Source organism: Equus quagga, chromosome 7 (assembly GCF_021613505.1).
Source record: "Equus quagga isolate Etosha38 chromosome 7, UCLA_HA_Equagga_1.0, whole genome shotgun sequence".
NCBI classification, from domain to species: Eukaryota; Metazoa; Chordata; class Mammalia; order Perissodactyla; family Equidae; genus Equus; species Equus quagga.
The window spans coordinates 76,531,806-76,559,704 of NC_060273.1; the positions used below are offsets into that span (position 1 = coordinate 76,531,806).

General features: G+C 46.6%; 1 protein-coding gene and 1 long non-coding RNA gene across 5 annotated transcripts in view; one reads left to right on the forward strand and one right to left on the reverse strand.

Annotated features, from left to right (window-relative positions):
• Positions 1–5,264: 5,264 nt before the first annotated feature.
• The window catches only part of FGF1 (fibroblast growth factor 1), a 95,821-nt gene continuing 73,186 nt past the window's right edge, over positions 5,265–27,899 (forward strand). Inside the window, exons 1-2 of one of the 4 annotated variants that reach the window (XM_046666745.1) lie at positions 5,271–5,664; positions 16,427–16,582. Coding sequence is in view for 1 of the 4 variants with exons in the window: in XM_046666753.1 (XP_046522709.1) it covers positions 5,544–5,664 (121 nt within the window). In the remaining 3 variants the exon portion in view is untranslated. Of the gene's footprint in view, positions 5,665–16,235; positions 16,583–27,899 lie in introns of those variants that run through there. The other 3 variants (XM_046666753.1, XM_046666746.1, XM_046666751.1) reach the window with 3 other exon arrangements.
• LOC124242130 (uncharacterized) lies at positions 8,370–17,305 on the reverse strand. Its single transcript, XR_006889383.1, has 3 exons — positions 17,220–17,305; positions 14,557–14,754; positions 8,370–11,588 (listed from the first exon to the last, which is right to left on the reverse strand). It is a non-coding gene; the product is annotated as an uncharacterized LOC124242130 (long non-coding RNA).

The following is a 27,899-nucleotide window of genomic DNA, read 5'->3' on the forward strand; positions in this document are numbered from 1 at the left end:
AGATAATGTCCACTGGAGATTTAAAAAATTAAAATATATAACAAGTGCATGTGAGTCAAGAGAGAGGGACAAATGGAATTAAGATGTTTTAAGGTTTTGTTTTTCCTCTTTTCTCCCCAAAGCACCCCCGGTATATAGTTGTGGGTCCTTCTAGTTGTGCCATACGGGACGCCACCTCAGCATGGCCTGACGAGCGGCGCCATGCCTGCACCCAGGATTCGAACCAGCGAAACCCTGGGCAACCAAAGCAGAGCGTGCGAACTTAACCACTTGGCCATGGGGCCGGCCCCAAGATGTTTTAAGGTTTTTGTATTACTATGGAAGAAGATAAAAATACCAGTTAACATTAGACTTTGAAAAATCAAAGATACATATTGTGATCTCTAGAATGACCTCTAAAAGAATAGTAAAAAAAAAGTTTATAGCTTCCAAGGTAATAGAGGGAAAAATAGAATATTCAACCATTCCAAAAGCAGGCAAGACAAGAAGATAAAAAGAACAGAGCATGTGAGACAAATGAAAACATTTACTAAGATGGTAGAATTAAATACAAATATGTCAGTAATTTCATTAAATGTAAATGAACAAAATATTTCACTTAAAAGTCAAAGAGTATTGAATTGAGTAAAATAATCTATATACTGTTTATAAGAAACATTTAAAACATTAGTTTAAAAAATGTTGAAAGTAGGGCCAGTCCCACTGTCCTAGTGGTTAAGTTCAGCATGTTCTACTTCTGTGGGCCAGGTTTGGTTCCTGGGTGCAGACCTGCTCCACTCATCTGTCAGTTGCCATGCTGTGGTGGCAGCTCACATACAAAAAGAGGAAGATTAGCAACAGATGTTAGCTCAGGGCATCATCTTCCTCAGCAAAAAAAAAAAAAAAGTTGAAAATAAATGGTGGAAAAATATAAATATTAACCAAAATTATATTAATATTAATAGTATATATTAATATCAGACAAAGTAAATTTTAAGGCAAAAAAGCATTACTGCAGCTAAAAAAGGATATATCATCATGATAAAAAGTTCAATTGTACACATCTTATAATGTAGCTTCAAAAATATGAAGCTAAGATTGACAGAAACCAGAAGCAGAAGTGAGCAGAGAAACGAGTAAGGAAATAGATTATTTGAACATGATCAGCCGACTTGACTCAGCGGACGTGTACAGAATGTTGAACCAACAATTACAGAACTCACATTCCGCAAATATTTATGACTCCCCACCTTCCAAGCAAATCAAAGGATTGAAACTTTCCACCTAATTTTATGTTAGGTGTAGCCATAAGACTTGTCTTGGCCAATGAAATGTGATTAGAAGTGCCTTCCAGGTGTCAGTGTGTTAGTAAACACATCTCCCTTTTCCGTGTTGAAAGCAGAGGGCTGGAGCTCCCTCAGTCTGCGTCCTTGAGTGAGGAGGACACTGAGCAGAACTTCCCTGCCAGTTCCCAAATGGACACATTGATGTGGACGAGTGAAAAATAAGGCTTTGTTATTTTAAGTCACTGAAATTTGGGTCTTATTTATACCCACAGTGTAACTCAGTCTATCCTGACTAATGCAGGCAGAAGAAGAGAAGGACTATTTTCCAGGCACAGAGGTGAGCCTGTCTTAAGAGTATGTGTGATGAGTCCTGGTGAGTTCACGGTGGCTCAAGCTCCAGGGAGGTGGGGTGAGGCGGGAACACAGGCTGGGGCAGGGAGAGCAGCTCCCAAGAAGAGCCAGGGAGACTGGCTAGAGGCAAGTTTAGAAGGGCCCAGGATTTGACAATAAGGAATGGCTATTGTCCTAAAAGTTTAAAAGGTGCTCCAGAAGTTGATGACCAGTTGAATGTTGGTAGTAATGGAGAGGATGAACGGGGGAGAATCTAGTCAGTGGAAAGGGAGGAATTAGGTAGAGGGCTGGAGCGTTTTTTTTTTCCCACCCCCAAGAGGTGGCCATTGTTAAGAATTTGGTGAGAATCTCCCCAGCAATTGCATGGACATGCAAACACACACATAAACCAATTCTAGAAGCACAAATCAGATCAAGTATACCCTACCGCTGTTCTGAAAAATGTTTCCCAGTTAATAGTATCTTCATTGGTATTTTCTGTGTCATCTCAGAGATTTGCCTCTTTCTTTTTTATTGGCTGCTTAGTATGCCAACGTATGGCTGTTCCATAATTACATAATCTTCCCCTGTTGACAGACATTTAGGTTGTTTTCACTATAACAAACAATGTTTCAGTGACATCTTGCGAATAATATTCATACATTTTAATGTCTTCGTTCTACAGACAATAAGACCAGTTTAGCCAACATTCGAGTGGTGAAAATTTTAGGCTGGGTATCAGGAACACAAACAGACAGGGCATTTTTAATTTCAATATTTTTATTTATTTACATTTCTACTTTTAAAATTATTTTATTGAGGTCACATTGGTTTATAACATTGTGTAAATTTCAGATGTACGTCATCATATTTTGGCTTCTGTATAGACCAGGCAGGCCATTTGAGGTGATGATCTAGGCTAGGGGGTGCCTGGTATGCCTAGATTATGCCTAGAATAGGTCTTAAACATAGTGGGCACTCAATAAATGTTGAATGAATGAATGAATGAATGAATGCACATGTACTGTAGACACTTGTTGGGCCTGCCCTGCGCTCATCTACAAGAGGATTTCTCAACCTCGCACTACTGTCTTTTAAGGCCAAATAGTTGTTGTTGTGGAGGCTGTTCTGTACATTGTAGAATGCGTAGCAGGATTCCTGGCCTCTACCCACTGGTTACCACCAGCACAGCAGGGACCAAAAATGTCTCCAGAAATTGCCAAATGTTCCCTGGGGAAAAATCGCTCCAGTTGAGAACCATTGATTTATACAATGGATTGTATTTGTGTAAGGCCAAAGGCCCTTTCTAAAAACAACTGACTCTACGAAGGCTCATCCTACTTCTTCCCAATGCTCCCATATGAACAGCCTTTCTTCCTGGGATGTCCCAGTCCGTTCATAGAGATTCCTGGATGCCTTATTCTCGGTTCAGATTTCACTTCTTTAGGGCCACCTTCCCTGACACTTCCCCCATAAATTAGGTCAATCTTCATTACATATTGTCAATCCCCATTATACAGTCTCTAATCACCAGATACCCCTCCTTGGAAGTACTTATCAAAGTTGAATTCTTACTTTTACTTGAGTAATTCTTAAATTAATCTATTTCCCTCACTCAACTCCCTAGAGGTAGTCACGAGTAAGAACTTGGCATGCAACATGTCAGTTTTTGCTCACTGTTTTTCTATTTAGTGCCTGAAACAATGCATGACACACAGTAGGTCCTCAGTGGGTGTTTGGTGGTTGGATGGATGGACGGGCAGCGACAGCCTATCAGTCAGCAATAGCCAGCCCCAGGGGGCAACAGTCTTCGCCCATTTTCACTCCTGTGCCTTCTAAAAACTATTTTGAAAAACAGTGTTACCTATACCCGCATTTAACAATTAATATGCTAAATGTTCACCATTAAACTCATTTGGCTTCCAGACAATAGCTTCCAGCATATTGTGAATATTGGAATTTAAAAATTAAACTCGGACATCATTCTTTAAAGGTACCAATCAATCTGTCATTATTTTCAAGACTCTCTTGGATTTGCTTTTGCAGCACACTCCCCCAAATTCACAGGGTGGAAGACGCAGAGCTGTTAAATGAAAAGATGCCTTAATTAATCATTAAGGGAGGCTGAATTAAGCTACTAAAGGAAGCTTCCAGTTTGGGGAGGTGGACCTGGAGATTTTTACAGCTGGGGCAATGGCAATTTAGTAAGATTTGTGACGAGTGAGGGGTAGGATTTCCAGTAAGGGAAGGATGGTTGTGAACACAGACACGTTCTCAGGTAAACCAGTTTTAGGAAAGCGTGCCTACAGAGACTGAGAACCCGGAAATTGATTCTCTAAAAATAATCCCTGGTGTGTCCCTTGGAAAGTCTGGGAGACCACCACCCTGGGGGTAATGCAGCCTAGCGGCCTGAAGAGGGCAGTGTTGGATAAGCTGTGGGGCTCCATCTCCCGCTCTGCCTCAGGGTAGCAAGAGAGAAAGGGCGATTCACCCTGGATGCAGTGGAGTCTGGGGCCAGGCGGCCCAGCACGTCCTCTCTGGTGTTTGTGTTTGCACAGTGAATTATTCATAGGAAACCGGCTCCAAGGAAAATGGAGGCCAGAGACTCCCCATCCTGTACCTAGAATCAGGGCCTGGGACTGTCAACAGACAAAAACTTCATTCTTTCTCCCCTTCGAGAACTGAGTTTGGGAAAGAAATTGAGGAGTGAAGTCATTGGTCTGAAGCAAATGTGAGTTTTTGTTTTTCCTCTTATGAAAGGAAAACAACAGTGAAATCTCAATAATTTATAGCTTCAGGAGACAGCGGAAAGCTCCTGCTCTGGAGTCAACAGATGCTCTCTCTGCTCTGTAAGCCCACCTTTCCCAGCCTCTGCTCTCTGGCTGTCACGTGGGAACAAGATTACCTTCCTCACAGGGCTGTTGGGAGAATAATGAGACAATGCAGGCAAAGCGCTCCGCTTGTGAATGGCTCTTAGCAAGAGCTCGATAAATACCAGTGATGATGGTGAAGATGATGATACTGAATTGTCATTTTGTCAGGCGTGAGTGTTTCAAAATTTGCCATTCACATCTGAAGAGGAAGAATCAGAGGTGACAAATCAAGCTATTTAAATGTCTTAAATTTTACAAACCTAGGAGTTAGAAGCAGAAGCAGCCAGGGGAGGAAGGCAGAATCAGTGTGATTCCACGTTAGAGCCTGGCTCCTCAACATTGCTCACGGTGCCTTCCAGGACTGGGGGGTCCCAGCCTAGTGTTAGTAAGATGGTCTCTGTGTCTAAAGTAGTGTGTATGTGACGGCCATACGTATGTCAAGATATGACATGACCACCAGCCTCAGACATAAAAGCAATGACTCTTCTCATTACATTTATCTTCTGTGAAACCTCAAAGGGTGGGGATGAACTGATTGAAAAAGAATTGGTAATTTGGATAAATTGCTGGGATACACTAAAAGTAAGGCTTGGAGCAAGACCCCCACCCTCTGCCTTACATGGGAAAGGTGACAGGGACCAGTTCAGAGAGAGGCATGGAGACAGCTTGGATGAGAGAACTGTCCTTTCACCTGGCAGCTCTCCAGCCCGCAAATAGCTTTTGTGTCCAGTCCAAAAATAAGATCACATGAAAGGGGGAGAAAGAAATATGCAAGTGCTTGTCCTTGGGCTTTCTGTGGGTACCAGCATCAGCCACACTGGGAGGGCCCCAAGAGGGTGGCCTCACGACACACTCCACTGCCTCCCCCCAGGCTCCCCAAGGCTGGAAGGACAACCTGTATCAGGGTGGGTGTGGTGTGTGGTTTGCACTCAGCCCTTCTCTTGGGGCTCCCTTGAGCTCCATTCACACCAGAGAGAGAGCAGGAGAGAGAGGACAAGCAGATCCAACAGCCTCGACTCCAGGGGAATAAGGGCATTGCCTCCTTTTGTGGAAGGACACGCCCTTCTGATGGAGAATGGGAACTCCCTCCTGCAGCAGCCTGCCTGCAGCGGTCTGGGTAGGACAGCGTGGATGCTGTAGGCTGATGCAGCTGCCGTCGCCCCAGAAAGACAGTGCCCCACAGCCGAAGCAGAGAGGTGAGTGCATCGGTTTCTCCAGGGGTTTCGGATTTCTATGGACTTTCTGCTTGGCTTCGTGCTTGCGCTCAGCATGAATGCTCTCCCCCACCCCCGTTCTTCCTCTTCTCCTCCCTGATCAGGGTCTGTGGCAGGCTTGAGTCTATGTGATGGATGCTAGCTTAAAACATTCCTGTACTCCCTTCTCTCTTTCGGAGGCCTGTTTGCTCCCAGAAAGAACTGGGTAGGTCTAGCTCTTAGCAGGGAAGCAGGAAGTGTCTCCTACCAAGTGAATTATCTTTGCTGAGCTCCAAGAGGACGCTTCCCAGGAAATCATTAGACAAATCCCATTACAGTAGAGTTAATGCTTAGTTTTAAAATGCCCTGCATGAAATAGGGAATAAATTAAAGGATGCTAGCTGATTCTTCGTTATTGGGCAAAAGGAAAACAACAAAAATGGGATATGCAAGGTTTCCTCTCTCCACAGCCTCTTCTCTCTCTCTTCCTGGCTTCTTAGAGCCCTACAAAATATACTTAACAGGTCCAAGAACTCCTTTCTTTGGTTGACAACAAGAGAAGTAAAATAAAGGGTTTGGGGGAGAATTGCTCTGTAAACTGAGGCAAAGGACGAAGAAGAGAGAAAAATTTTGCAGAGTCTTGGTTTCCCTTCTGATGTCTCTGCACTCCCAAGCACGCACACGACATGTACCTGGGCCTATTTAGGAGGATGTATAGATGTCTCCATCGCTTGCACATGTGTACCATTGCTCCTTGACACACATTGCCCCTTAGCTAGGACTACAAATATCTATGCTAAGAAGAAGCCAGCAAGATTCTGGTGGGAACAAGATAACTACTTGAATAAAGTCAGGATTCTTTTAGTGACAATGGATTGAAACTCAGTTTGACTAGACTTAGGCAAAAAAAGGCCAGGGCTTTAGTATGGTGGGTTCCAGGTGCTCAGACAATGGCATCCTGACTCTGTCTCTATTTGTTGACTTTGCATCCCGGTGTCATTCTATTCCCATCACCTGTCTTGGTGGCAAGATGGCTGCCAGCAGCCCCAGGCTGACATCTTCCTGGCACAGCCACCCTACAAGAACAGCCACTTCCCTTTCTCAGCTGTTGTAGCTTGAGTTTCAGGGTCCCACTGAACCAATATGGGTGTTGTGCCCATCCCTCTGTAGGAGTGTAGCCATCCCCATGCAAAACCATATGAACTGAAAGCAAGGAAGGGCTGGGTCCCCAAAGACAATTAAGGTGCTAGTCCTAGGAGAAGGGGCTGGATGCAGGATGGCTAAGGTCAAGGTTGCCACTCTGTGTTGCTCTTTTTGCAATGGTCTAGATTAAGAGTCAAAGTGCCTCCAACATAGCTCCTCCTCCTTTTCCCTCTTAAAGCCCACAAAAATTTATTAGTGACAGCAAGTCTCATAGGCAGGGTAATTGTTAGTAGAAGAGGTGACTAAAAGACCCCATGGAATGTCATCCCTAGAGACTACTGATAGTGGGAAAGACCCCAGAAATCTCCTCTCTGGCTCCGTCCCCAGGCCACCCACCATACCCAGACCCACTGGGCCCCCAACATGCCTGTGCTCGCACAGGTCCCTCCCCTCCTCCTCCACCTTCTCCCAGTTGTGTCGCACTCTGCTCTGTGATGTGAACCCATCCTGCCTTTCAAGAGCCAGCTTCGGTGCTGCCTCCCCTCTGAGGCCTTATCTGGCCTGTCGAGTCTTTTCTGTTGACTCCCTTGCTGAACCTGATCAGCATGGACTCTCAGTATTACAGTTCACTGTTTACATGTTCTTTAAGAACGTCCCGTATCTTAGTTTCTCTCCCTACTTGAATTTTATATGTCTAGGGGAAAATCAGGTTTTTTCCCCCAGCCCTCTCTGTGGTGTCTAACACATAGTAGGTGCCCAACTAAGTGCTTCCAATTAATTGAGCAATAGAAAACTAGCCTGCCTAAATAGCTTTGAGATGATGGCTAAATGACTTGAGGTCCTTAATTCTGATTTAAAAAGTAATTTAATAACTATAGCAAACACTGATTGATCTCTGAATGTATGCTGGAGTCCCTACATGCATTGTCTCAGATCATCCTCACAACGACCCTACAAGGCAAATACTGCTTTTATCCCCATTTCATAGACGGAGAAACTGAGTCTTAGAAAACTTAGACACTTGTCCTAGATCATACAACTAGTAAGTGCTGACTTGAGAGTGAGAACCCAGGCATGCCTGCCTTCTCCTTCCCTACTAAATTAATTATTTCCATGCTTATCAGGGGAGCTTCCTCCAGCCTGATTTTAAAGAGCAAGAAGCATGGGTGATTGGTCGCAGAGCACAAGGAATCAGATATTTTAGACCCCTCTTCTGCCACTTGGGCTCCCAGAGCCTCTATGGGGGGTCCTTATTAGATTGTACCCAGGGATGAGGGGTCACACACCAATCCCAGAGCCAACAAGAAGGTCAGGGGCACAGGGATTTCACAAAAGGAGGTGCCTCTGGGCTCTGTAGGGAGCAAGGTGCCTTTGATTGAATGAGGGTAGAGTGGTCTTCGGGTAATCATTAGCTGGGGAGTGGGCCTCAGAATTCAAGCTTGCTCCTCTGGCTGCCTGTCGTTAGGCATGGCCCTGACATTTCTCCCGCTCCAGGGCGACAAGGCAGAGGGCTTCCTCAGAGAGTGGCTTTCAGGATTTGGAGAGCAAAGGAAACCAAAATCTAGAGAAAATGGGGTGTATTTTTTATATCTGTGCCTCAACATCCAGCCACTGGCCTCTTGGCTGACGCAGTCACGTGGTGACGATGAAGGTCCCAGGGATCTTGTTTCTCTGATGTACACTATCTTATCATATGGGTTAGCATCTTCTCAAGAGCAGATCCTGTTTGATTTATGTCATTAATCCTCACAATATCCCGTGAGAGGTCAGAGAGCTGGTGTTCTCACAACCGAGGCACAGAGAGATTGAATCACATCCCAGATTACATAGATGCAGAGAAAGGCCCGGACTGGGGCTAGAAGAGCTCAGAGTTCTTCAGAATCCAAGCCTGCTTGCTTCTCCATGAGGTTATGATAGAAAAGAATTAAAACCCAAAGAATTATATAGGCTAAGTAAAATTCTTTGGGTAAATCGTTAAGAGAAAAACCACTGCTGGACCCAAGAGAAATGAAAACGTATATTCACACAAGAACTGTACACAAAGATTCATAGCAGCATTATTCACAGTAGCCAGAGGAAACAAGCCAGATGTCCATTAACTGATGAATGGATCAATGACATGTGGCATATCCATACAATGAAATATTATTCAGCGATAAAAAGGAATGAAGTTCTGATACATGCTACAACATGGATGAACCTCAAAGACATTATGTTTTTTAAGGGAAGGAAGCCCAGAGTGTATGATTCCATTTATATGAGATGACCAGAATGGGCAATTCCATAGAGACAGAAGGTAGAGGAGTGGTTGCCTAGCCCTGGTGGGAGTGGGGAATGGGAAGTGATTGCTAATGTGTATGGGGTTTCTTTTGGGGATGACAAAAATGTTCTAAAACTAGATAATGGTGATGGTTGCACAAACATGTGAATATACTAACATCACTTAATTGTATACTTTGAATGGGTGAACTGTATGGTATGTGAATTTTATCTCAATAAAGTTGTTTAAAAACCCAAACCATGGCTAATGAAATAATGAACCCAGCGACAGGGCTTCACTGAAGGATGTGGTCTCTCCCTGTCCGCTCTGATTAGCTTAGGTCTTGTCCCCACGGAGCCTGGCCACAGGCCACCCAGACAATTCAAGTGGAAAGACTATAGATGGAAAGACAGAGTACCTAGATGTCTCCCCAGAGTCTGAACTAGGACGATTTTCCCCGCTCTTTCCTATAGAGATGATTTTAAATTTTATGGACTCAATCTCGCTATTCTATGTTCGTTTCTGGGTTTCAAATCATGTTTCAAAAAGCGTTCTCCCTTCTAAGATTATAAATCTTGGTAATTAGTGTTTTCCTCTAAAGTTTGTCTTCTTACATTTAAATCTCTGATTCCTCAAGAATTTAAATAACAAACTGGGGATCCTGGTTGTTTTTGTCCCTTTTGCCAAATAGATAGCTAGTTATTAAATGAGGGGTTTTAAATTTGGGGTTAGAATGGACTTGGGATATCTCGTAACTTCCTGAAATTAAATGTAAAAAAAATGTGTGAGGGTATGTGTGTATGTTTATTTTTCTGGGGAACAGGGTTTAGATCTTGTCAGATTCTCAAGGGGTTTTGTGACTCACAGAAAAACCACTGGGCTCTCTACATTGCGTAAGCTGGCGTCCAGGTAGCTTAGTTGTGTACATTCCAATGCAGCGAGGCCAAATCTGAGCCAACAGGGAAGTTATAAACAATCACAGTGGAGGCCTGAGTGGTTCCTCCTTGGGAACATTTTCTGCCACATGTCAAGTGAGAGTTGCACCACCCTTTGCTTTGACATTTTGCTGAGGCAGAGAACAAGAAGTGACTCTCACTGGCTCCCCTTGGCCCTAGAAAACTTTAGGTTTTTAATTATCTGCTGACAAATCAGTGGAACTAATAAATCATTTTAGCTGAAAAAAATGTGGTGCCCTCCTGTCGCAAAGAATTTGAGGAGGCTTACAGGCCAATAAATATAAATAAATGATAAAGTGGAAATAAAACTGCCAATACAAAGAAGGTGGCAGATGCTTAGGTGCAGACTCATACGTTCATGTAATAAATATATTTGCACTACCCACTGTGCGCAGGCGTCGTCTAGACTGGTGCTTCTCCAAGGTGGTCCCCGGACCAGCAGCATCAGCATCACCTGGGAACTCATCAGACATGCAAATTCCCACGTCCATCCCCAGACCTGCTGAATTAGAAGCTCTGGAGTTGGGGCCCGGCAATCTGTGTTTTAACAAACCCTCCAGGTGATTCTAATGCACATTCAAGTTTGAGAACCACTGGTCTAGGTATGGGGAATACAATGGTGAAAGGACAGATAAAACCCCGTGGAGTTTACATTCCAGTGTGTGGTATGGGGACACAGAAAACACAAAAAACTGAATATGATAATTTTCAGATAGTAGTAAGGGCTATGAATAAAAAGAAAGCAGAGGATGAGAAGGACAGTGATGAGAGGCTGATGCAGAACAGGTGGTGAGGGAGGCGTGGTCTGCAATGAGACCAGAACAAGAAAGCCAGCCACGCAAAGAATTGAGGGGCAGAAAATAAATGCGTACACTTCAGGCAGAGGGAACAGCAAGTGCAAAGGCCCTGAAGTGGGACCATGCTTGGCCCACGTGAGGAGAAGTGTGTCTGGAGAAGTGCAGAGGGATGAACACTGGACAGTTGGAACAAATAGGGACATGATCTGATTTACGTTTTAGCAGGATCCCTCTGGAATGAACTGCAGGGGTTAGGGTAGAGGCAGGGCGGTCAGCTCGGAGGCTATTGCACTAATCCAGGCAGGGAATATTGGTGCTTGGATGGACTGCAACAATGTGCAAAGACCTATTATTAAGTGAAAAACAAACCGACAATGCGGGACACTGCACATAGGAAATTGCTCTTAAGTATACACACATTCAGGTATATAAAGACTTTTTTTTTCCTGAAAGGATCCAGAAAAAAAAGTTGAGTGAGTATCTTTGACTAACTTGAAAGGATATTTGCACCCCTATGTTCATAGCAGCATTGTTTACAACAGCCAAGACATGGAGACAGCCTAAGTGTTCATCAGTGGATGAAAGAGTAAAGAATGAATGCATAAAAGGAAAATCTGGTGTATAAATATATGATGGAATATTCTTTGGCCATAGAGGGAGTGAAGTCTTGCCATTTGCTGGGGCACCAGTGGACCTTGAGAGCCTTGTGCTGCGTAGAATGGCTCGGACAGAGGGAGATGGATGTCGTAAGATCTCGCTTATATGTGAAATCTAAAAAACAAACAAACAACATGCTGAGCTCATAGATATAGAGACAGATCGGTGATTGCCTGAGGTGGGGGGTGGGGTGTGAGTGAAGTGAGTGAAGCGAGTCAAAAGGTACAAATTTCCAGTTATAAAATGAATAAACCACGTGGATGTAATGTACAGCATGGTGACTATAGTTAATAATACCGTAGCGCATATTTGAAAGTAGATGGGAGAGTGGATCTTGAAATTTCTTATTACAAGAAAAAAAAATTGTAACTAGGTATGGTGATGGGTGTTAACTGGACTTATTGTGGTGATCATTTTGCAATATATACAAATATTGAATCATTACATTATACACCTGAAACAAATATAGTGTTATGTTAATTATACCTCAATTTAAAAAAGAAAGAGTGGTTGTCTTTGGGGAGAAGGAGGTTAGTGAGGGTCATTTTATACTGTTCTGTATATTGTGCATTTTTAATTTTTTTGTGTGTGAGGAAGATTGGCCCTGAGCTAACACTGTTGCCAATCTTCCTTTTTTTGCTTGAGGAAGACCGTTGCTGAGCTAACATCTGTGCCAGTCTTTCTCCGTTTTATGTGGGATGCCACCACAGCATGGCCTGACAAGCAGTGCTAGGTCCATGCCTGGGATCTGAACCTGAGAACCCCGGGCCACTGAAGTGGAGCATGTGAACTTATCAACTATGCTATGGGCTGGCTGCTGCATTTTAAAGTTTTTGTTTACTTATTTTTTGCTGAGGAAGACTGGCCCTAAGCTAACATCTGTTCCAATCCTCTTCCATTTTATGTGGGATGCCACCACAGCATGGCTGATGGATGGAGTAAGTTGGCCCTGGGATCCAAACATGTGAACCCTGGGCTGTCAAAGTGGAGTGCATGGGACTTTAACCACTCGACCACGGTGTTTGCCCTAAATTGTGCATTTTTATCATATGCATGAAGCATTACTTTTATTTAAAGATAAAATATTTTATTTTATTGTTTATTTATTAAAAATTTTTTATTGTGGTAACCTCGGTTTATAACATTCTATAAATTTCGGATGTACATTATTATATTTTGATTTCTGTGTAGATTACAACATGTTCACCACCCAAAGACTAATTACAATCCATCACCACACACATGTGCCTAATCACCCTTTTCACCTCCTGCCTCCCCCTTCCCCTGTGGTAATCACCAATCCAATCTCTGTCTCTATGTGTTTGTTTGTTGTGCATTTTATCATGTGCATGAAGCATTACTTTTATATAGAGATAAAATATTTTAAAATAAAAATCGAGATCGAGGAAAATATAAAATAGAATAGGCAATGGGTGATCGATATCGGAGAGAGGAAGCCCACCTCTCATGGGCATAACCCTTTCCAAGCATCCTCCCTGGAAGCTGCTAGAGAGCCAGGCTGACATATTGAGGTGAGCTCCTGTTCTTGCATTACAGTGGGATCAGGGCGAGGCACCTTCCCACTTGAGAACCACTGGACCCCCTTTCTGTCCTGCAGCTCTGGTGATGTTTGTGGCTGTCGAGTCTCCTTGGGCAACTAATGCAATTTCCTGTGAATGTCTGCCTCATTTCCCTGTGTCCTGTTTGTCAGCTGGCTCCCCTCCGTCATCTTGGCAGCTGGTTCACCATGAGGCCAGCGTGCTCTTCATTTAATTGCATGATTGGGCATAAACAGAAGGAAACACTTTGCTGGGGGGAGCGAGTGGCATGCAGCATCTGATTTTTCCTGTCAGCTGATTAGGATTTGTTGTGTCCGAACAAGGTCAAATGAGATTAGAAAGAAAAAAAATGCAGTGTGTCTGGTGTGTGTTTCACCTATCATTTATGTAAACAGGATGAACGAAGGGGAAATTTTAAAGCAAACATTGAATGTCAGCCTCAAGATTCAAGGACAAGAAGCCCAGGCTTTATATGTTATGCCTGGAGAGGAAGAAAATTTATTTATTGGGAGCATTTTGAACCCTGCAGATTCTATCATGCACTGATTCTTTCAAGTTGGTGCAGTTAAATAGTGATAGTTTTATGTCTGATTTTCAGAGTGCCGAGAACAGAATAAGTAAAACCACAGAAACACCGCATTCTACCTTTATCGGCCTTCTGAAGCTCTTACACGAGGTTTAGAGCCACTTCCTGTAATAGTAACCGCTGAAGTGCTCGGTGGTGAGTCAATCTCTTAGGTCGGGGAAGGAAAATCTCACCTCCGGCACCAGCCACAACATTTTAGATGAGGATGCCTCTGGCCAAGGCCACACCTCTGTGAATGAATCTACCAGGCATCTACTAGGAATTTTCTTCGTCCTCCAAATCTGTCATTTTCTTTCTTTTTCGGACCCACCCCTCTGCAGTGCTAGTAGCCTCGCATATAGGATTTTAATCACTGCAGAAATGGCTTTAAATGTGGTCTAAGTGCTTGGAGGGAAGATAGGGTCTCTGTTACATACACTGTATGGGATCTAGCGTATTGTGGATGCTTAATAAGCAGCTTCAACAGCTATTATTTTCATGGACTATTTCCTGGCCCCGAGCTGGAGGGCTATTCTGAGGCCAGACTTTTAGACTCAGTGACCTCCAGGGCCTTCCCACGCTAAATAACAGTGGGGCCCCAAACATTAACATTATCGAGTCTTGTGGCTCAAAAAAACCTGAATGTATATTATTTAAAAGATAAATCTAGACACTTGACATGGAAGTTGAAATAAATATGGATGTTAAAGTGCAATTTTAAAAAGTTTCAGCACTAAGGGGAATTACATTACCGTAAATACTTTAGGGAATCGAGGATTAATGATTTCCCAGTATTTGGGCAGTAACATTTCCAAACACTCAATGTGTAGTAGAGAAATTAGTTTATATCAGTAGCTAGGGGTTGTAATTTGCCTAAAAGCTGTGTGGGTTTGTTTTGTTTTTAACAGCATTTCACGACTGGGTGTAATGGAGAAGTGAAACTAAAATACTGACTTACACTCGCATTGCCAGTTTTCAAGGTGCTTTCACCCACTTTGACACGTTTGAGTGTCGTGATGATCTTGTCGGCTTGCAGGGAAGGTGCTGTAGGAGACTGTCATTAATCTCGTCTCGAGAGAGGGCCCTGGGAGCCCCGCAGAGCTGAGTTGCCAGGAATGGTCAACCACACAGTGTGGGCAGGTTCAAGGGTGTTAACCTGAGGTAGGGAGACCTGGTTTTAGTCACAGTGAACACTTTAGGGGTGCAGCCTGGGTGAGACACTCAGCTGCATCTCTATCCTCAGGATTTTTAGGGTGTTTCCCAACTTGAAAATCTCTCATTCCATGTGGTTAAGAAGAGTTAACATGCATACTGTAGATAGCGTAACAATTCTCCAATATTTAGAAGATGATTGTCTAAAATATTTTTATCTTTCTATGATTCAGAAGGCCCTCTGGAATCATTCAGATACTCAGGAAGATTATTATTTTTAAAGGCAATTGGTCAGTACCTTTGGATATGTGGAAGTGGCAGGTCATGGAGGTTCTGGTTAATAAAGTTTGGGAAATCCACTGTTTCTGTATTTTTCAAGTCCCTTTTAGGGGAGCGCTGCTCGTCAATGATCAGAGCGATGTGATGCTTGAGGCTCTAGGTCCCTGTGACAGGGCACCCGCTTCTCAGAGGCTCCTCCTTTCAGAGGCACCTAAGTGACTCCCTGGGTGCTCTATGACCAATCTGGGGAACAGGTTTCCACCTCCACCTTCCCACAGGAGAGAGAGACCAGCAAGTGTATTTCTAGTTCCCAGAGGTCGATCTGTACATCTCTACCTGAATCATCAGGTGGGCAGGCTTGCACACACAGACACACACGCATGCTCACACCTCCCAGGTTCAAATGCCTGCATAATGAGGAGGGACTCTTCATCAATGATAGGAAACTAGCAATCGTGTTTCCATCTGGCTTCTTCAAAGATACCTCCTGATTGTATCCTTTCAGTCTATCTTCATTCCCCACCTTATAGCCAAAGAGTTATTTGTACATGCAGCTTCCTTCCTTCCTTGCTGCATCCTCGACAGTGGCATACAGATGATGCCCATGGTCCGCTGAAGAAATCCCCACCTCTGAAGCTGGGCTCACCTGAGGGTTCATTCTCCTGGTTCAGCAGGAACAGTCTTGCCCACTGGTGAGGAATGACAGAAATATTCTCTTTGCAGCCCCTCCTGGCCTTAACCTGGATAGCCATGGCCTTGAGTAGCTTTGCAAAATGCCCTGGGCAAGGCTTGGCTCTGGGAATGGCACAGACAGACAGACAGACACGCACACACTCTGCCACACATAGACACCTACACCCTATGCAGGGATGCCAAATGACAGAACAGAAAAGGACTCCCTTTCATCCAGCAGCTTTCTGATTCCAGAGGAGCGTCTCTGAGCCACGACCTGCCGTTGCCCTGGTGACTGAGGCCTCAAAGTAAACAGGATTCTGCTCAGACGGGCCAGTAGTCCATTCGGCTTAGCCATTTGCCCCAAGACAAACCACCCTAAAATAACACCCAGGATAGTTGCTGCCGCTGTCTGCTGTCTCTGCCTCCCTTCCCCACTGGCCAATAGCTCTAGGCCTGCTGCTGGCTGTCCAAAGGCAGGGGCATTTAGAGCTCTCTGTACATCCTGGTGGGTGGGGTCAGTGTGGGTGATTGTCTAAAGGCAGGTCCCCTCTGCTGATAAACAAGGCCATAGAGAGACCTAGAGGCTGACATTCTCAGCCCTAGCCTGCCTCCCTGCTTCCAACATAGCCTGCGGGACTGGTAGCCGGGGCTGTGGCATGGCGTCTGGAGGCGGACCAGCAACCTGATGTGCATGCCACGGCCCGTCCCCTCTCCCCACACAGCGCTGCAGTAACCGAGAGGTTCAGAGAGCTGGCTTGGGGCTGCTCGGGAAGCAGCCGCAGCACAGTGACAGTGACAAACACAGAGCAGACGACACCAAGTGGATTCCCTTTCCCCTTGGACAGAGAGGCACAGCCCTCAGCCTGCAAGCATTTCAGGTAAGAATCAGAATATCTGTTCTGGGGAACAGAGAGAGAGCAGGTTACATTCAGAGCTGAGGGGGTGTGTGTGTGTGTATGTGTGTGTGTGTTTATCTCAGTGTAAGTATATGGCTGCTTGGAGAGGAAAGAAAATTGGGAAAAGTTAAGGCAGTAAGACATTTGAGCAGATACCACTGGAGGCAGCTTTCCTGCAAGTGAACACCCTGATGCTCACCTCTGCTGGGTTCAAAGCAAGCTGTAGACTGCTCTGGGAGCAGGGCTGGCTGATGGCACAGGCACGTAAAAATAGCACGTAGAGTTTAGAGACTGTAAAAATAATCATGCACCCTGCTGCCCCATTATCTTCATTCTCCCACTGCCAGGCCATGAGGACTGGAGGGGGCAGAATGTTCTCATTTACTAAAGTGCTGGATGCGGTCCTTGTGGTTCGGCAGAAGCCCAAAGCTGCGGCCTGATGAGTCTGATGTGTCACGTCACCCTCTTGGGTAGCCTGGAGATTCAGCTGCCTTGGATAGCCTGCCCACTGGGTGGGAACCTTAGATTTATCAACCTTTTGATATAGAAGTTGGGCTGAAATATAGGATTATCTAAGAGTATTCTGAGGGCCCCACTGATAACCTGGATTATTTCTTACCTTGCTTTCTGATCTTCTTTGAAAATCACCTCCTCATCTCAGTGCCCCTCCAGATAGGCACCAGCAGAGAAGTAGCGGGAATGGCTAGCCACTGGGCACATTCTCTGGCATTTATGCTAGCCACACCCACATCACTATTACATGCCCAAAGTATGCAAGGCTTCAAGACAGGAGTGCTTGAAACAGTCAGACCTCCAGGTGCTGGGGCGGGAATTTCAGGTATTTAATCAAGTCCCTATTTTTCAGACACCCAAGAGGAACCCACCTTATCTTGCCTCTCAGGTCCAAGAACTCCCTCTGTGCCTCCGCAGAATGCAAACCCTTTGTGCTTTCTCTAGCTGTTTAAATCCACCCCCACTTTTTTGCCTTTCTTTCTGCTTCGGTGACTGGCACTTTCCCTTTCATTCACACAGGGACGCAATTGTTTATGATTTAGCTCCGCAGACACCAGTGGGAGGATGCAAGCATCCTGGCAGAGGGGGAGCCAGGCTCTGTGAAAGGATGAGCCAGCCCGAAGGTGGCAAAGGGTTGAAAAGAAATGGGCCTGGCTTTACAAAGCAGTGTCTGGTGAAGGGCTGACCAGCCGTTTCCTGGGGCTGTCTGTGTGAAGGAGTGTGGATATTGGCGGAGACTGATTCATAGCCACAAATTCTCTTTTCCTTTGTTTTCTTTGTGTTGGTCATTGAGGGCTTCCGAGGAAATTCCCCTTTTGAGATTGTATATCTGAAGGGAAGATCACAAATCTGCTGCTGCGGGAAGCTGGCAGACTTTCTTCCGTGACCCTGCCTTTTGTAGTCTGCGTAAGCGGACATGCAAATCAAAAGCAAAGTTAATGCACAAAAAATTAAGGGAGAAAACACTGAGTTTCTTGTAAACTCTCTTCCAAATCTGGTGTGCGCATATACATACATGACTTGCCTGGTTCCCAAAAGGATTGAAGGAAGCAATATCACTTGATTATGTGGTTTGACTTTACAGGCCAGTAGCACCAACCATACTGATAATATTTTCAGCGGTGATGGTGGATGGACATCCCTAAGTTCCGTCTACACCTAGTGAAGGGATGTCTGATCCCAAGTCAGATCGTGTGCACGCTCACTTTGCTGACACGCATTCTGTGGACCCTGAATAAACTATGAAGGAGCATGGAGCTTCTAGCCCCGCTGTGCTGGCTTCCAGGAGTCAGGAGATCGTGTGGAATAGAAGGCACACCCCTTCTACCTCATCAAACGGGTGTTGCTTGACTAATGTGATACTCCTTGATCTAGGCTACTGGAAAAATAATCTGTAGTCATTTGTGCCACAGACATACCCTGTTTAGGTAAATCTCACACCTACAGATGACTCACAAATTGTAGGGGAATGAATATTTTTCCTTAAGAAAAGATTTGGTAATCAACAAATGTTCAAGTACTGACAAGGTGTCCCATCTCAAGATTTAACTGGATCTAGCCCAACTCAACCACACAGAAAGGTGGGGACCTACCTGGGTGGGCAGGTCACAGAATGGGCCTGGGCTGATAGGATGTCCAACTCAGCCGGGAGGTGAAGGAGTCCAAGGTATAGGTGCAGGACGAGCATCTGGGCCAGCGGCCTGCAGGGAGAGAAGGGCGAGGGAGGGAACAGTAGTTATTTTGACTCTTAAATTTCACTATTTAAGGGAGGCAGCGTAACCTAGTGGCTAAGTGCATAGATCCTGCAACCAGGCAGAATCTGGTGTTCAAATTCAGACCCTGCCACTTATTAGTATGGTAACCTTGTGCCTCAGTTTCTCATCTGTAAGATAGGGTAATAAAGTACCAACCTTGTTGTTGAAAGAATCAAATGAGTAATGCTCTTAGCACAGCGCCTGGTTTATAGTGAGTATGATGTGAGTATTTGCTGCTATTATTATTATTATTGAAAGGTGAGCTCCGAAAAGGCTGCCCATAAGTCCATTTGTTCCAAAGTCCAAAGTGATACTCTACGAGCGACTGCTGGGCCACATTCTGGACAGCGTGGAGGGGCTGTCGCTTTGGTGTTGAGTTTTGCTTGTCTCTCTGAGCACTCAGAAATAGAAGAGCTTCTGTGCCAGTTACCAGTGTTTCTTGAGGCCTGACTGTGTGCCAGGCATGGTGCTTGGCTTTATGTGCATGACCTCACTGAAATCTCATAACAGTGCTGTGAAGTAGGGGCTGTCACAGCTGCAGAGATTGAGGCTCAGTGGGCTGGGCCATTTGCCCAAGGTCACACAGATAGCAAGTGGCAGAGCCAAGCTTCACACCCAGGCTGTGCTCCTAACCAGTGTGCTGTCTGTGTTTTGAAGGATCACTGGAGTTGTCCTGAGAGGCAGGTGGAGTTTGGTGACAGGAATTCAGCAACAGGTGATATTTGAAGACCCAGAAAGTAGGCCAGGATTTGGAAGCTCTGCCAAGAGATGACAGGACTCCAGCTTGACCCATGGTAGAATCTCTACCTTGAGGACCAGTGGCCTTTGGTACTGGGTCTTCAGGAACAAGACATGAATACAGGCATGGGGCCAAGGTGGGCTTCTCCTGAACCAGGCAGAGGAGGGTGCCCCAGAAGAGAGGAAATGGTGTGTAACAACAGAGACAGAAGCACAGTAAGGATGCTGGGCCAGGGCACCTTACACCCCTCAAGTCTAAGGTCAGAGGTCATCTTGAGCTAAGCCTGAGGTCAAGTCTGGGTGATTCCAGTTGTGGAGAAAGGAGGAACGGACAACCCAGAACTTAGTGTCTGGGGGCAGTAAAGTTTATAGTAATGTAAAAGACTTGATTTGCGAATGCGATCCTTCTTGATAGAACATTTAAAACACGACTTAAAGAGATCTGTTTTATGCATAATTGCTCAAAATCATCTTTCTGACTTTACCCAAGGAATGCTGCTGGTGATGGGAACAGGTGTGAACGGCGTGCCCACCTTGCACCAGGGCTGTGTAGATGTGGGGGTTACTGATGGACAAGACTCATCTCTGTCTTTCCAGGACCTGTGGTCTGGTCCAGGGGTTTTCAAACTTTAATGTGCATAAGAATCACAGCGGAACTTGTGAGAAAGTCAGGCTCCTGGGTGCTACCCACAGAAGTCCTGATTTAGCTGGCTTCCTAAGGGACCCAGGATTCTGTGTTTCCTGGGTGGGGCTAAGGTGATTCCAATGCCTTTGGTCCACAGGCCACAGCTGAAGCAGCCCAGGCCTGATCATTGCTCTGGTTCCCTTCTCTTCGTTACTGTTAACAAGAACACAGAGTCACGTGGCCTGAATCAGCAGCAGTTAGCTTCTTTGTTACCACCTTCTTCCCGAATTGCCATTTTCCTTGGACTAGACCCCCACTTGTAATAACAACAATGACAGCGCACCTCCTGCCTGTTGAGTTACGATGTGCTGGGCGCAGTGTCAAGCCCTCCATGCTGTTATCTCATTTGGTCTTCACAACCATCCCTTAAGTTAGGTACTAGTATGATCCACATTTTACAAGTGAGATAAAAGGCCCCACTGTTAGTAAGTGGCTAATCTGGAATATGAATTTAGGACTAGAAGATTCCCAGAGCACAGACACGTAACCTCCAGGCCAGTCTATGAGAGTGGTTTTAGCTCTTTGTCAGTTCAACCCTCCTTTCTCATGCTTGGATGTCTTTCTCTGGTTCACATTCCTATCTTATCCACCCCCGTTCCCAGACTCCCATATAATTTCTTCAGAAGATGATGTGGCCTGGTGTTTCCCTATTTTTACATCATTCAATAAAGTCAAAAAGGGTTGGGGCAATGGGTGAGTGGAAGGCAGGCGTTATGGGTTGAATTGCATCCCCCCTCAAATTCATATGTTGAAATCCTAACCCCCAGAATCTCAGAATGCGACCTTATTTGGAGAAAGTGTCTTTACAGAGATAATCAAGTTTAAATGAGGTCATTAGGGTGGGCCCTAATCCAGTATGACTGGTGTCCTTATAAAAAGGGGAAATTGGGACACAGTGACACATAGAGAGGGAAGAAGACATGAAGAGACACAGGGAGAAGGCAGTCATGACAAGCCAAGGAGAGAGGTCTGGAACAGACCCTTCCTTCAAAGCCCTCATAAGGAATCAACCCTGCTGATCCCTTGATTTTGGACTTCTGGCCTCCAGAACTCTGAGACAGTACGTTTCGGTTGTTTGAGCTACCTGGTCTGCTTTCCTTGTTATGGCAGCCTTGGCAAACTGCTATAGTGGGAACAGATTCCTAGGCCTCCCCCTCCGGGCCCTGACTTTGGGGTGATCTAGTTTCAGGCCAACCCATTATGCCAAGTTGTGGCACTTTTCCTCTTCTTTAACTCTGAGTGCTTCACTGTTGGCATAAACAGGGTTCTCGGCAGTCACAGGTAGGCCCAAGGCTTGGGAGGGAAGAAGGAATGAATAGAAAGGATGAAGAGGGAAGGGGGAAGGGAAAGTAAAGTAAAAGGAGGCAGGAGGAGAAAGAGGAGAGTGAGGAGCGGGAGGGGGCATGCTGGAAGGCCATTAATGACTGGTTCAGGCTCCCTTGGCCTATTTGTGGGGCAGCTCCTGTGTGCCAGGGAGCATGCAAAACACTGCGGCTGCAGTGGATCCTGGAAGTGACAGTCGCTACCTTCATGAAAGTTAGAGGCTAGATGGGGATACCGACATCAATCACACAGTAACTCTCCTGAGTGTCCCGCGAAAGTGTATGCAGAGGACCTGATCCCGTCAGGGAGTCTGGAAAAGCTTCAGTGATGAAGTGATGCTTGGGTGGAGATCTGGAAGACTGGCAAGCATCAAATGGGTGAGGACTGAGTGTTCCAGGTGGAGGGAAGAGCATGGGTGACGGTCACATGGTGTGAGGAAGCGTGGCATCGCTAAGGAGTGGAGGGAAGGCAGTGTGGCTGGAACGCAGGGAAGAAGCGGGGGGGCAAGTGGGAGCCCAAGGGGCAGGGTGGCACTGGACCACAGCAGCTGTTGAGGATTTAGGTCCGTAAGCTGAGAGCCATAGAAAGCCAGAGAAGGATGTGAACCTATATAAGGCAAACTCTCATTTCAACAAATGGCGTGTTAGGATAGAGATGCTGACGGTGTGGTTCAGCAGCGGGTCAGCCCTGAAGCAAGACATCAGGCTTCTTGAGCTCCCAAACCTGCGGTTGGCTGCGTCACCTTCAGGGAGTAAAGTTCCAGGCCACTTCCCAGTGTTCTAGCCACGGTGCCCCCTCAAGAGAGCATGTTCAAGGTGTTTGTCATGGCGCCATTGAGAAGGGTCAGATAGGGACAGTTGTCTCCTGTGAGCGAGGTTAGTTAGCCAGCTTGGCAGCCAGGCCAGGCTGAGACTGGCGTTGACCAGGCAGCCCCTTGTTTGGCATCATTTGAAGGACGCAGAGAGGCTGTGGAACTATAACCTCTCCTTTGCCTCGGGTACTTTGCCTGAAGCTGGAGGAGCGAGTGCGCATTCAGGAGGCTAATTACTCAGTGGGGCTGTGGAGGATGGCAGAGATTCAAGTTGTGAAGGGGAAAGAGGTGAAGGCAGGAAGCCCAGGAGGACTCCCTGAGGGTACCAGGGGGTACGGTGGGCAGAGACAGGTCTGAAAGGGGACAGAGAGCTGAAAGGAGGCGTGCAAAGGGCTTGCAGCCAGATTTTGCCTTGTTCACGGTTACACGAAAGAAGCAGCAAGACGGACCTGTGGCTGGGGGATTTCCATCTTGGTGTTTGCAGCCCTCCATGGTGCCTCTGCCACCAGACACACACAGCATCCCATCCCTGGGACACTTCTCATCAATGCCCACCGTGGTCGGCATAATCCATGAATGAGTCCCGATGTAAACTTGAACGCCATGCCTTTGCCATGTGCCCTGCTTGCTACACAGCTATTTCCCTTCCTTTCCCTTTGAGCAGAGGGACTGGATGTGGCTAAGCAAGGATGGGTTCTTGGGGCCAGTGGCGCACACTTTGGAAAAGAGAGGTGATTCTCAGGAAGATGAGAAAGCAGCCAGGAGGCCACTTTGGGGAGCAAGACACCCAACTCTAACTCCTCCCGTATCTCCCCACCTAATCTAGTCTCACTGATGTCTTTTCTGTTCCTCTGCTGTTCCATGCCCTTTCCTGCCTCCCTGACTTTGTGATTGCTGTTCCATCCGCCTGGAATGCTTTCCCTCTATTTCTTCACTTGGATGATTTCTTTCCATCTTTCAGGCCTCATCTCTCTTGTCAACTCCTCAAAGAGGCTATCTGTCCTGTTGCTCCCTATCTTATCTGTTTCTTCCATGCCAATCATCCCAGTCTGTACTTATCTTGTCAATTTTTTGAAAACTTGCTATTGCTCATCCTCCTTACTTAAAGTGAGCCTCATGAGGGCAGGACCTCATGTGTCTCGTTCCCTGCTGTGTTCCTGGGACACAGCCTAGCCACATAGTAGGTGCTCAATAAATATCGCTCCAATGAATGACAGTGTGAATCATTCAATCTTGGCGGTGGGAAAGCCAAGACCAAGGACGGGAATGGGACCTCCCACCCTCCGTTGCTCCTCACAACTCTACGAAGGGGTGCACTGCATCTGAAAGCAAAGCTGACACTTTTGCCTCAAGGACCTCTGCCCCGGACCCAGGGGGCAGGCCCCTCACAGGACCCTGTGCTGCGCGTCAGGTCCTCTGGCTCAGGTAGCTTAGTTTCATCTCTTCAGGAAACTCACTTTGGGAGCCTAGAAGAATCCAGCTTCGTTGTCTTATTCATGCTTAGAGATGACTAACTTCTGGCTGACGGGCTTCAGAGGCAAACAGGTGGCGTCAGGCCCCCAGGAGGAGATATCGATCCAGCATGTTCCGGCCTCGCACCCACGGAGGCAGACGGAGCAGCTCCTCTCGCCTTCGCCACCAGTCGGATGGGAATAGCGGAAGCTGTTTGCACTGATTAATCAATGTGTGCAAAGTGCTGCGCCAATGCCCCTGGGGACACGAGGAGCTTCTAGAAAATGAGGCTCTTCTCGTCCTTCCTCAGAATCTGTCCAACTTTAGAAACGATAACTGGGAGACGCTGGGAAGGAACGCTCCAGGCACTCCCTGGGGTCTACACAGCAAGCCTACACCCAGAGAGCCTTTCCCTTGTTCAGAGTCACAGGCTGGGTCAGCCCAGGCTCTTGGTCTTTAGTGACAGGATGGTGTTGAAGTTGTAGGAGGAAAATCTTCCTCCTTACACCTCCATGGGCTTTCTGTGTTTGAGGTGATAATGGGGATGTTTCTAGTGGCAGAGAGGCAGGTCGACTTCAGAACAGTCTCTTCCCAAGGAATAAATCTCCACTCAGTTGGCCCCGCAAAACTTGTTACCGTTCTCCCAGGCCGGTCCTGGGATGTCTTTGCTGAGGGCTCGGGAAGCAGAGTCTTAAGTTCCTTGGAAAGAGAGCTGACAGGGGAGACCAGAATTCTGACAGTTCCCCCTCTGACCCATCTCTTGCATGACCCTCTCATTATTCCAGAGTGACAGTCTGAGGTCCCGATGTAGGGTAGTCTAATGGTCGACAGCACAGACTCCAGGGTAGGACTATTTGGGTTTGAATTCTGGCTCTGGCACTCAGTAGCCACACGGACCTGAGCAAGTTATGTAACTGCTCCATTTCTGTGAAATAGAGATACTAATGGCCCCTATCCCCTAGCGTTCTTTGCAGGAGTGAGTAAATACAGGCGAGGTCTACAGTGTATGCAAACCATATTTTATCGGCATTAGTTATTGTTCTCTCATTGGGCTTGTTTGAGACTTTAGTGAGACAATACAGGTAGGGCATTAAAAACATTTGCGTACCCAACACATAGCACATAGTATTTGCTCGATAAAATATAAATTATTATTGCGACTGACAAGCTTTGCAGTCCAAGGTTTTTGGGAAGCCTGCTAAAGAATGTATTTGAACTAAAAAACGTGGTCCTGGGACGTGAAGGTCACCCGCTGCCCTGCTGTTCTCCTGTCAGTCTTTTTTGTTCCCAGGGACACTCATCACCCTGTGCTTTTTCAGCACTTAAAATCCTCATGTCAGGAAGCTAGCACTAGCCAAGAAAGCAAGAGCTCCCTGAAAGAGTTTAAGCGTGGAGCAGACACGGGCTCCTTGTGCAGTAGTTTTAAGCAGCAGGCGTTTCCAACAAACAGAGAAGAGTCGACTTCAGCAGCCTCTTTTTGCTCCATCACAAAAAGGCTTTGAGATTCCCACCCATCCAGGGGCGTGCAGTTCCTCAGTGCATGGACTTCTTGAAAATTCTGCCTCACGTCCCCTGGCCCTGGGCTTTGAGTTTAAATCATTTGAAAATTGACTGCAGGGACGAAAGGGACGGCCTGCTGAAGGCTGTAAATAGCAAGGCCGTTTTGCACTTGGGCTGCCTGCTGCTCCCCCGCCCTCCGTGAGCGACCTTGGGTAAGGAACTGGTCCTCTTTACGCTCTGGTTTCCTTCTCCACAAGAGCTCCTCTCCAGGGGGTGGCTGTGGAGGTTAATTAAGGGTGATGTGTAAAGCCCCAGCCGTGTGTCTCGATACTTGCTAATGTCCTTCCCCTTCCTTGGTGGCCCTCCAGACCATCATGTGGCTGTGCATATGGAAAAACTCGGGGGGATCAATATTTTAGAAGTTTGCGAATATTCCCTTGCACCAGGTGACCATGAGCACATCACTTGGCTTCTGGAGCAGCACAGAGAGCTGGATTATGGGAAGGGGTCCAGGTCACAGTATGGAGGAGGGGTTGCTGGCAGCCCCTGCACTGAGCTTGGCCCATCCTTGCACCATGGGGGCCAGGCCCAGAATATGGATTTTCAGCCTGCTGCTCCCCTGGGTTGTCAGACCTCTCATCAAGACCTGAAGATTGATGGTCTCCCATCCCGGAGATGGACCCCTTCCTGACCCACTATGACCCTCCCCAGATGCCTCCCCACCTCCCACTGAGGCCTGATGGGTTAATACACAGCTGGTTCAGGGTGGATCCAAATTCAGGCAGTGCAAGTGGAGGAAGAGCGTTTCCAAGGCGATGTCCTAGTTGTTTCTAGTGACCCATTGACCTGACCCTCCCCGCCTTGCACTGCCCCCAAAATGAGCCAAGCCTTTGGAGGGCGGCTACACCTTGGGATGTCTGGCTGGGGCCCTACTGTGGTGGGAGGTTCGGATCTCACGCTAGAATGGGCCCTGGGGAAGGTCGGGGGAGGGTGGGCCAAAGCAGGCCTCATCGCCTCTGTGTACCTCCCCGCCTTTCCCTCTTCTTCTGATGGCCTGGCAGTCAGATGCGGGGTGTGGAGGCCCCTATTTTAGGCATTGTAAAGAATATCTCTTTTAAAAAAAACTCTGAACATGTCTTGCTGTGGGATGGAAGCATATCCTGAATCGGCTACTTTGGATCCTGTTCATATACCGCAGATCAAGAGAAAGACTTCTGGTGACTAATTAGGAGGCCTGCATTTGTCAGACTGTTGCAGCCCCAAAGTCAGTATTCTCCCGGAGTCAAGGTCCCTCTCTCTTCCTGGCGAGTCCCACATCCTGCTGGGCCTGCGTTGGCTGCTCATTTTTCTCATTATCTCTCCCCCATCCTCCTTAAAGGCTTCTCACTCCACCCAGGGGGTTTATTTTTAAACTTGCACAGTAATGCTAGGGCTGAGCAGGACACACTGCCCACATTCAGGGGAAACTGGGCTGCCTGGAAGAGTATCCCCCTTTTCAAAGACTTCCTTCCTCCCTCCCTCCCTTCCTTTCATAGTTATTGAGCAGCTTCTCCATGAGGGGCCTGCCCCGAGGATATAACAACTAAGGGAGAGACAGGGCCCCTGCCTTTGAGGAACCTACATTCTAATGGGGCAGGGGAGAGTGGGAGACAGCGTGCACGCATGCGCTCAGGCACACACACACGCACACACAGACTACCCAAGTAAGCCAACAAATAAAGAAATCAAATGAGTAGAAATTGTGATGAGATCTAGTCTATAAAGGAAATAAACAAGGCACTGGAGCAAGAGAAGCTGCTATAAACTAGGTAGAAAGGGAAAGCCTCTAAGGAGGTGACATAGAAGCAAAGACTAGAAGAATGAGGGACACCACGCATGCAAAGAGTAGCGGTGAAGACTATTGTTCATGGAGGGAAGAGCATACGATAAGGCCCTGGGGTGGGCAAGAGCTTGTGTGTTCTAGAATCCAACAGAAGGCCAGGATGCCTCAAGCAGAGTGGACAAAGGCGGGGTGTGGTCCAGATGAGGCTGGAGAGGTGGGCAAAGACCAGATAATGGAGAGCCTTGAGGCATGCAGAGTTTGGGCTGTATTCTGAGTGCAGTGGAAAGCCATTGAGGGACTGGAATTAGAAGGTGACATTGATGATTGGCATTTTAAGACCCTCATTTGGTCCTGTGTGGAGAATGGACTCTAAGAGGCGCAGGAGAGAAGGCAGGGACATGAGTTAGGAGGCCTCAGAATCATGTAGAAAAAGATGATGGCAGCTGAGGCTGGAGTGAGGCAGTGCCACAACTAGATACAGGCTGGCCCTTCCAGGAATTAGCCTGCCACTAAACATGGTCCCTCCACAGAGCTCCTGGAGCAGTACCCCACACTCATAAGAATAGAACACCAAGGCCCAAAGTCATAGAGTTGGTCAGCGTTAGCAAGAGTTTAGATACCCTGTTGCCTATAACTAACCACATTTTTTAGGTTTCTAAACATGATTAAGTAAGATCTTTGTCCAACAGTGGCTCCCCACA